The sequence below is a fragment of the Microcebus murinus genome, chromosome 19 (genome assembly GCF_040939455.1).
Source record: "Microcebus murinus isolate Inina chromosome 19, M.murinus_Inina_mat1.0, whole genome shotgun sequence".
Classification (NCBI taxonomy): Eukaryota; Metazoa; Chordata; class Mammalia; order Primates; family Cheirogaleidae; genus Microcebus; species Microcebus murinus.
In genome coordinates this window covers 37,293,488-37,303,426 of record NC_134122.1, presented here as the reverse complement: position 1 = coordinate 37,303,426, position 9,939 = coordinate 37,293,488, and the positions used below count along the sequence as shown (strand labels likewise).

At 58.6% G+C, this 9,939-nt stretch overlaps 1 protein-coding gene across 1 annotated transcript; it reads left to right on the top strand.

Moving 5' to 3' along the window:
* The first annotated feature begins 274 nt into the window (after nucleotides 1-274).
* Nucleotides 275-7,662, top strand: TRIM72 (tripartite motif containing 72). Its single transcript, XM_012764133.3, has 7 exons — nucleotides 275-503; nucleotides 910-1,306; nucleotides 3,976-4,071; nucleotides 4,255-4,485; nucleotides 4,948-4,970; nucleotides 6,039-6,157; nucleotides 7,035-7,662. Exons 2-7 carry the CDS (start codon nucleotides 917-919, stop codon nucleotides 7,607-7,609), a joined length of 1,434 nt encoding a protein of 477 aa, XP_012619587.2. The 5' UTR covers nucleotides 275-503; nucleotides 910-916; the 3' UTR covers nucleotides 7,610-7,662.
* Nucleotides 7,663-9,939: the final 2,277 nt, after the last annotated feature.

The following is a 9,939-nucleotide window of genomic DNA, read 5'->3' as shown; positions in this document are numbered from 1 at the left end:
GAGAGTGTGGAGGCTGGCATGGGGAGAAATGGGAGACCACTCTCCTCCCCAATTTTCTGTCTTTTCTGCGCTGTGAGAGGCCCTGTCTCCCTGCTGGTTCTCAGCTCTTGCTCCTGGCTGAGCAGGGGAGAGGACAGTGGATGGGCCAGGACAGGTGGACCTGACATGTGATGCCTGCCCGTTGACTACTCAGTCCTCACTTTTAGAACAGTTTCCAGAAGTGATGGGAGGGGAGGGGGAGGGCAGCTAAATATAGTCCTGGGGCCATGGCTCATCCTGGGAGGTCTGTCCACTTGCTGTGTGCCCATCATGCATGGTGTCCGCTGCCAGCTGCTCCTGAGTCTCCTGTCATTCCTCTGAGCTTGTTGCTTGTCTTTGTACACGGCTCTGACCGCTCCACGGTTAGGCCTTGTCTTTGTACATCGCTCTGACTGCTCCACGGTAGGCCTGACCCAACTGGTCCTCCTGGGACTCTCTTTTGGCCTCAGATCTCCAACAGACTTGTGAGTCCTATGGGCTGGAGATATGGCGGAGGGTGGGCTGGGGAGCCTGGAGAGGTGGGTGGGAGGAGGGCTGGGGGTGGGGGCTCTGGAGAATTTGGGGCTGGAGCTGAGGCCAAGGCCTGGGTCAGAGGCTGAGGCCTGGGGCTAACACAGGGGCAAAGACTGCGAGTAAGACTGTTTGGAACCTGGGCTTGTGTTTAGACTGGAATTGACAAGGGCCCTGATAGGGCATATTTTGGGGGCTGGGGCTAAGAACTGTAGTTGAGGCTGCCCTTGGGCCTGAGACTGAGTTTCCCTTCTGCTTGGCCAGAGCCAGAGTCCCTTCCACTATGGGATGTGAGGTCTTTATAGGCTGGGGTTGGGGCGGCACCGCTCGGCTTCCCTGACCAATTCCTCCTCCACCCAGGCCCGCTATGTCGGCTGCGCCCGGCCTCCTGCACCAGGAGCTGTCCTGCCCGCTGTGCCTGCAGCTGTTCGACGCGCCTGTGACGGCTGAGTGTGGCCACAGTTTCTGCCGTGCCTGCCTTGGTCGCGTGGCAGGGGAGCCAGCAGCGGACGGCACTGTCCCCTGCCCCAGCTGCCAGGCACCCACGCGGCCTCAGGCACTCAGCACCAACCTGCAGCTGTCGCGCCTGGTGGAGGGGCTGGCTCAGGTGCCACAGGGCCACTGCGAGGAGCACCTAGACCCGCTGAGCATCTACTGCGAGCAGGACCGCGCGCTCGTGTGCGGCGTGTGCGCCTCGCTCGGTTCGCACCGTGGCCACCGCCTGCTGCCCGCCGCCGAGGCCCACGCGCGCCTCAAGGTGGGGGACCCGGCGAGGGTCGGGGTCCGGAGGGATTGTTGGGCGGGGCGGGGCGGGGCCCGGCCAATCGTGAGGTCGCTGCACTAACTTGGATTCTGAGCTCTAGAGCCCCACGGCACTTGGAGTTGCGGGAAAGGGTGCGGGACGAGGCAGCCAGGGAGCGGGGTTCTGAGGAGCTGAAGGCGGAGCCTGGCCTAGAGGGAAGCCCGGAAGAGCCACGCGTGCTCGGGTCCTGGAGGGGGCGGCGTCACGCAAACCTAGACTTCGGGTGCTCAGCCCCTGCGGCGCAGAGATGTGGGGGGCGGAGCCACGGGGCGGAGTCTGACGGTCAGGGGGCGGAGCCTGGCGGGAACAGAACTGACTCAGCGCCCGCGGCCCACCGGGACTGGGCGGGCGGGTCGAGCGGGCTCGTCTGCGCGGCACAGGCCCATGTAAGACTAGGGGCGTCGCGCCCAGCGTGGCCACCGGGCGTGGCGGAGCTGTCGGGTTGTGCACAGCTGCTCAGCTGAGGCCCGCGCGCCGCCCAAGCTGCCGACCTGGCGCGGGCTTGATGGAACCGGAGGCGGGAAGGGCTAGGCACGCGGGGGCCAGCTCCTCTGCTGCGTTCAGGCCCAGGGTGGCACCGAGACCCCAGTCCAGGCTGTTTTTCTGGTTAGAACTGGAGGTCCTGAAGGCCTGGGGAGCCCACACACAGTTGTGCGCGCCCCGAGGTTTGCGATGGCCATGGGCGCCCAGCAAAGACACTCACACTCAGACATAGGCGAATGGAGACGCTGGCACACACTGGCTAGCTAGCACATGTCATGCGTGTGGCAAATCACACGCATGTGGCTACAGGCGGATATGTGTCCACACAGCCCCAGGAAGGTCTGCCATGAAGTATTTATTGGGCTGTGGAACAATATAACGACAGGAGTAGGGGAGGGAGGAGGCGGGGTCTGGCGGCGTGGAGGGTCCTCGGTTCCCGCGGTGGGGCCGCAGCTGTTGTCCTCTGAGACAGGTGCGTGCAGCGCGGGCTTCATTAGCGTTGCGCCGCTTCTCTCCTTGGCCCCCAGTCTCCCAGAGGGGGAGGTATTGGAGGCTCTCAGACTTCCCCAGGGACCCAGCCTCACAGTCCCTACCTCTCCTGCCGTGCTCTGTCTGGCCCACTCCTGGCTGGTAGTCTCCTCACCCAGGGCAGGAACCGCCTCCTCCAGGGAGCCCTCCCTGCCCAGGCTCACCTCCGCTGATGGCGTTAGAACTCCCAACCTCGCCCGTCTTACCTGCGGAGAACAGAACCCGTGCAATGGAACAGGGCGGCAGGCGTCCCAGGAGCCTTGAAGGGGGGGCGAGATACAGCCCGCCAGGGGCCGCGTCAGCCCAGCCCTAAATCACAGGCAAGCACTGGCCAGAGGTCTGAAGGGGAGACCCCAGGAAGGAGCCTGAAGGACAAGGGGACAGGAAGGCTCTGGGAGGGACCTGAGTCCTTGGCGAGGAAGACTGGGTGGGTCCGGCGCCCAAGTACCGGACTCAGAGTGGTCGAATGGGACCCGCGGGCGCTGTGGACTCACGCGGCCCGAGCGCCCCCGCCGGATGTTCTGAAAGCCCTGGCGCAGCTGCACCGCCCCAGCTTCGCCTTGAGCTTCTCGAGCTCATCCGCTGTCAGGTTCTCCAGCGCCCCCAGGACGGCGTCGCGCTTCTTCCCTCCCATAGCTCGCCCCGCCACCTCTGAACCTCCGAGGGCTCCGCTGCTGTGAGCCACCGGTCCGGCGGCCCCAGGGGCTCCGGAGGGCGACCCGCGGAGGAGACTGATCTGGCAGCCCGCCAGGCGAGCCCAAGGTCCAACTCTGAGGCTCCTGCTAGGCTGGGAGTCCTCTGCAAACACCACCAGGGCGTCCCCTCGTTTCCCCTGCAGGAGTGTGTGTGTGTGGGGGGACGTGCCAATTTGTTGAGGCTGAGATTGCTGTTCCCCTTCTGTAGAGGAGGAAACTGAGGTTGGAACCCATGGCGACAGGAATGGAGCTGTCTGATTCTAGGGCCATGCATTTCCCGGCAAAGAAGTGGCTTTGGCAGGAGCTATTAGGAACTCCCCTGTACTTGCATTTCAGGAATCACAAACTGACAGGCCTTGGGTGGGATCCAGCCACAGATGTGTTTGGTCGTTGGATGCAATGCACTTTTATTATATCGCCTGCCCCCAGAGGCCATGGGTGGGTGGGGAGGCTGACTGGGGGACAGAATGACTGAGGCTGGTGTTCTGCTTTTAAGTAAGGGGTGAAGCCCAGGAGTAGGAGGAGGCTGCATTTCTACTCTCACACGTCCCCCGCTCATCCCCTGAAAACCGCTGTGTACCAAGCTATCTACCTGCCTGTCTGGTAGGGGAGACCAAACCATATTTGTGCTTGTCCTCCACAAAAAGACCTGTGCTGGGGGCCTGACTGCTGAGGGGATGGGTTCAGGGAAGGCCAGGCCAGGAGGGGTTAACTGAGTGGACAACGGTAGGGGAAGGCACCAGGCTCAGGAGCAGTACTGGCCAGGGCCTAGAGGCACGCACTGGGTTTGGGGATGGGAAGATGGCTGCAGGAGGGCCTGACACTGAGGCTGAGCTGCAGAGTGCAGGTTTAGCGTGGGAGGTGTGGGTCTGGCAGGGGGGCGGCATCCCCATGACTTCTCCGTGCTCTGCCCCCCAGACGCAGCTGCCCCAGCAGAAGCTGCAGCTGCAGGAGGCGTGCATGCGCAAGGAGAAGAGCGTGGCCGTGCTGGAGCATCAGCTTGTGGAGGTGGAGGTGAGGAGCTCAGCATGCTGGAGCCTGGGGTCTGGGGCGGGTGGGCAGGTAGGGGGTCCCCAGCCAAGTACTTTTGTTTTTTTTTTTTATTTTTTATTTTTTTATTTTATTTTATTTTTTTAAGTTTAGGAACATGCGTAAAGTACTTTTGTCTGTTTGTCCCCTTCCCCCTGCTCCCTGCAGGAGACAGTACGCCAGTTCCGGGGAGCCGTGGGGGAGCAGCTGGGCAAGATGCGGGTGTTCCTGGCCGCGCTGGAGGGCTCTTTGGACCGCGAGGCAGAACGCGTGCGGAATGAGGCAGGGGTTGCCTTGAAGCGGGAACTGGGGGGCCTGAATTCTTACCTGGAGCAGCTGCGGCAGATGGAAAAGGTGCTGGAGGAGGTGGCCGACAAGCCACAGACTGAGTTCCTCATGGTGAGCACCGAATGACCTATCCTCCACCCTTCGGCCATAGCTCAAGCCCAGAGACCTCATCCCATTGTCAGACAGGAGTCTGTGGCCAAGAGAAGGCCGAGAGCAGCTGGGGTCACACATCCAGGAGAGGTGGGCCTCAGGACTGCCGTATAGTTGTTTAGGTTGGGCACTGCACAAGGACACTGTATTAGGTGGGCACCATTCATATCACAGACATTGTAGGTATGCATATTTATTAGGACAATCTTTGAGCAGGTGGAGTTGGAGTTTCTTGGGGAGAGAGTACATTTTTCTAATCCATATATAGGTAAAGGGCTAGGGGAGGGCTCAAATTCCGGGTTTTTGGCTTTTCTGATTCTTCCTGAGCCCACACTCAGCATTTCTGGTTGTCTGCTCCACCCTCAGTAATCCCCCGTGTCCCTTTCCCTGCCTCACCTCCATTTTCTCTTTTTCTTTCTCTAGAAATACTGCCTGGTGACCAGCAGGTGAGATAAACCTGGCCCTGCCCCTTTGCCCAATGTGCCCTGGTCTTCTAGCGACACCAGCTGGCTCTCCCCTACTCACAATGTGCCTGCACACCCCCAGCTCTGTCCACTGCCATCTCCCTGCTTGGGCACAGTGTTGTACACTGGTCCTTGCCCCCCTGGGACCTCCTAGACTGGCGCTGTGAGACAGACGTGGGCAGGGACGCAGGCATCATTGTGTGCTCGGTGCGGCTGTGGAGGGAAAGGGCTGGCCAGGGAAGGGTCCCCAGGGGAATGGGCATTTGAGCTGAGCCCTGGAGGAATGACGAGGAGCTGGCTAGGTAGAGTTGAGAGAAGAGCACTGTGGGCAGGAAGAAGGGCCGAGGCTGCAGGAGAAGAGAAGGTGAGGCTGGTATGGGAGGTGGGGCAGGCTGGGAGGGCCGAGGAGCTTGGACCTTATCCCAACAGAGGGATTTTTTTTTTGAGACAGAGTCTTGCTTTGTTGCCCAGGCTAGAGTGAGTGCCATGGCGTCAGCCTAGGTCATAGCAACCTCAAACTCCTGGGCTCAAGCAATCCTGCTGCCTCAGCCTCCTGAGTAGCTGGGACTACAGGCATGCGCCATCATGCCCAGCTAATTTTTTCTATATATATTAGTTGTCCAATTAATTTCTTTCTATTTATAGTAGAGACGGGGGTCTCGCTCTTGCTCAGGCTCGTTTTGAACTACTGACCTTGAGCAATCCGCCCGCCTCGGCCTCCCAGAGTGCTAGGATTACAGGTGTGAGCCACCACACCGGGCCCAGAGGGATTTTTTAAAAACCCTGTGGTAAAACACAGAGAACACAAAGTTAACCATTTTAAGCATTTTTAGTTGTACATTTTAAGTTCAATGGCATTAAGTACATTCACGTGTGACCACCACCACTGTCCATCTCCAGAACTTTTCATCTTCCCAAACTGAAACTCCAGAGGAAGTTTTAAGTAGGGGTGTGATGTGGGGAGATCCTGGCATCCTCCCCCCTAGCCCCTGTTCTCCTGTCCTTGGGGTACTACCCTCTCTCCTCACAGAGCCCCCCTCCCACCCCCAGGCTGCAGAAGATCCTGGCAGAGTCACCACCGCCCGCCCGTCTGGACATCCAGCTGCCCATCATCTCAGATGACTTCAAATTCCAGGTGTGGAGGAAGATGTTCCGGGCTCTGATGCCAGGTACTAGGAGGGCTGACTCTGGGCTTGTGTGTGTAACTGTGGGGTTGATGGCAGGCCCCAGCCACACGTAGGGAGGCCTCCCAATCCCAACTGGGAAAGTCATCCCATTGCCCCTTCACCTCTGGGGTTCCAACCCTCGCCCTGCAGCTCGCTAACCTGTGTTGGGAGGAAAACCTTCGAGGGCACAGGATTAACAGTGGGTGACCGACTCGGAGGGTGCTGCTGCTGCTGCTGCTGCTGGCAGCATGGGAGGCTGGGGTCTGGGTTTGAGCCACTGCCTCCCCGTGTGATCCTGGGCCTCGCCCTGCCCCTCTCTAGACAGTGGAGATGATAAGTCTTGCTCTTTGGGGCCTGAGGATCTGCAGAGCTCTTCAAACCCTGGGGACTGGCCTGGGGCAGACACTGACGCTGGTGCCCTGTGGCTGGGGAGGCCCAAGGGCTCAGCCTCCTCTCCCAAGAGCTGGAGCGCATTGAGCTGCTATAGTTACAGAGCTCCGGGACTTACACACGGCTGGTGTGGCCCTTATCGCCTGGGGAGGTGGGGATGGAGAGACCCCCATTTTATTCAAGCGGAAACTGAGGCCCAGAGACTGAGTCAAGACTGCTTGAGGGCCAGGCTTTCTGACATTGGGCCTTGGGCCTTTTCTGGGCCTCAGATGGTGAGTCACGGGCTTCGTATCAATGTAGTCCTGCCGGCAGCCCTGGAGGCAGGCGGTCATGGCCTCGTGCTACGGCTGAGCAAACGGAAACTGGGAGGGGGCTTCACCTCACAGAGGTGCTGGGAGGAATAGAGGAGGCCAAGATGGCCCTCAAGTTGGTTGGGGAAAGGCTCGAGGGAGGCAGAGACGCAGGGGCCTCACCCCTGTCTCTCTGGCAGCGCTGGAGGAGCTGACCTTTGACCCGAGCTCGGCGCATCCCAGCCTGGTCCTGTCTCCCTCGGGCCGCCGCGCGGAGTGCTCGGAGCAGAAGGCGCCGCCGGCCGGAGAGGACCCGCGCCAGTTCGACAAGGCGGTGGCGGTGGTGGCGCATCAGCTGCTCTCCGAGGGCGAGCACTACTGGGAGGTGGAGGTGGGCGACAAGCCACGCTGGGCGCTCGGCGTGATCACGGCGGAGGCGCCCCGCCGCGGCCGGCTGCACGCGGTGCCCTCGCAGGGGCTCTGGCTGCTCGGGCTGCGCGACGGCAAGACCCTGGAGGCGCACGTCGAGGCCAAGGAGCCGCGCGCGCTGCGCGCCCCCGACAAGCGGCCGTCCCGCATCGGCCTCTACCTGAGCTTCCGCGACGGCGTGTTCTCTTTCTACGACGCCAGCGACGCCGACGCGCTGGTGTTGCTCTTTGCCTTCCACGAGCGACTGCCCGGGCCGGTGTACCCCTTCTTCGACGTGTGCTGGCACGATAAGGGCAAGAACGCTCAGCCGCTGGTGCTCGTGGGGCCCGACGGCGAGGAGGCCTGAGCCGTGCGGGGCAGGGGCTGCGTCAGGCCAGGAGGGAGCCGGGTGGGGGGAGGTTGCCAGGGCTGAAGACAGGGCCTAGAGGGCTGGGGACGGGGGTCCCCCAGAGTTCTGAGATGTGGGGGGCTTGGCAAGGACAACCCTTTGGGGAGGGGCTGGGGTGACGTGGGGAACAGGATCTGATGGGGAAGGGGGATCTGAAGACAGGTCAGTGAGGAAATGTGAGTCTGCGAACCAGGAGGCTGGAGGGTTCCAGGGAGAAACTGAGGTTGAGGGGGGAGGGCCAGGGCCAGGTTCAGGGAGGATGGGGGAGGAGTTTGTAGCGTGAGGGCCCTGCAGCCGCTCTCCTGGAGGCCTTGGGGCAGGGGCCTTCCTCTTCATGGTTCTCTGACTTGAGCTTGCATCAAAATCACCTTTTAAAATCATAGATGGCTGAGTTTCTCATTCAGTAGGTCTGGGCCAGGTAAAAAGCGTGCATTTCTAACACGCTCCCAGTGATGCGGATGCTGCTGGTCACAGGGGTATCACGAGGGAGGACTGGCGACCTAGAGCTCCCCATTGCTTTACTCAGCTTTCAGGGTAGTCGCAGCATACATAGATCCAATATGCTCTTCCTCTCAACAGACATTTAAAAACTGCCAAAGCCTGTGCTGGGTGAATAAACCAACTCTCAACTTATTTCCTTTTGCTTCTGGAACATTGTTTACTGAGTGTCTTGAACACTGAGGAAATCCCCCAAGTTGCCAACCAAGAGAAAGAGCCTGATGCGAACCCCACTCTGGGCCCTGCTGCTTGTGGGGAGCAGAAGGCTCCACTAGATCTCCCAGCTGGGACCTCCCTGATCATTCGCTGGTTCATCCCTTCTTTGGTTTTAGCTCAAAGGCCCATTTCTTGGGCGCTGGAGTAACCACTGAGGCCCAGAGTGAGAGTCCCTCTTCCCTGGAGGGCAAACCTTCAGGCAGGCGGCCCCTGGCAGCTGCTACCAGTGTGGGGTTTCCTTGGGGGACGGTGGGTTTGGGACTAAAACAGTGAAAGGAAGGTTGTAGGTGGGGTAAGAGAGGCCTAAAGATCTGGCCCAGGAGGGGACCCCTGAGTGTGTCCCCCAGGGAAGTGTCTGTTGGGCCCTGGCTTTGGGAGATAGAAGAGAGGATTCATTTTGGAAGCTCTTTCATGCTAGGAAATAAAACTATAAAATAAAAGGATTGTTTGGTTGTTAAATCCAATCCCATTAATAAAAACTATTATATTCTGACTCCTTCCTCATTAAATCGGCATGAAGAGACAAATGCCGTATTGCTGGGCAGTAGCCTCCTAATTGCCCTCTTAGCTTTCAGTCTTGGCCCATGTAATCTTTCTTTTTAAATTTTACTTTATTTTATTTTTTTTTTAGAGTCAAGGTCTCGCTTTGTTACTCAGGCTGGAGTGCAGTGGCTTAATCATAGCTCACTGAAACCTCAAACTCCTGGGCTCAGGCAATCCTCCTGCCTCAGCCTCCCTAGTAACTGGGACTGTAGGCACGAGCCACCATACCTGGCTAATTTTTCTATTTTTTGTAGAGATGGGGTCTCACTCTTGCTCAGCCTGGTCTGGAACTCCTGGCCTCAAGCAATCCTCCTGCCTTGGCCTCTGACAGTGCTAGGATTATAGGTGTGAGCCACCTCGCCTGGCCTCGCCTTACACTTCTAGGTTACAGAGACCTCTTCTTTCCTTAAACCTCAGGAACCAGCCTCTGCTAGCTTCAAACTTTGCTTCTGGAGCTTCCTCACCTCCCTCAACCTTCATGGAATTGAAGGGAGTTAGAGCCTGGTCTGGATTAGGCTTTGGCTTAAGGGAATGTGGTAGCTCTTTGATCTATCCAAATCATTCACACTTTCACCATATCAGCAATAAGGCTGTTTTGCTTTCTTGTCAGTCATGTGTTCACTAGAGTAGCAGCACTTTTAATTTCCTTGAAGAACTTTTTCTTTGCATTTATAATTTGGCTAACTTTCAACTTATCTTGGCTTTCTTTTTTTTTTTTTTTTGAGACAGAGTCTCGCTTTGTTGCCCAGGCTAGATTGAGTGCTGTGGCGTCAGCCTAGCTCATAGTAACCTCAAACTCCTGGGCTCAAGCAATCCTACTGCCTCAGCCTCCCGAGTAGCTGGGACTACAGGCATGCGCCACCATGCCCAGCTTGTTTTTTCTATATATAATACTTGTCCAATTAATTTCTTTCTATTTATAGTAGAGACGGGGTCTCGCTGTTGCTCAGGCTGGTTTTGAACTCCTGACCTCGAGCAATCCGCCCACCCCGGCCTCCCAGAGTGCTAGGATTACAGGTGTGAGCCACCAC

Coding starts and splice junctions, on each gene's coding strand:
- TRIM72 (XM_012764133.3), top strand. CDS start 917: ATGTCGGCTGCGCCCGGCCTCCTGCACCAGGAGCTGTCCTGCCCGCTG. Junction 4,486..4,947: donor CACAGACTGAGTTCCTCATG/GTGAGCACCGAA, acceptor TTCTTTCTCTAG/AAATACTGCCTGGTGACCAG. Junction 6,158..7,034: donor GTTCCGGGCTCTGATGCCAG/GTACTAGGAGGG, acceptor TCTCTCTGGCAG/CGCTGGAGGAGCTGACCTTT.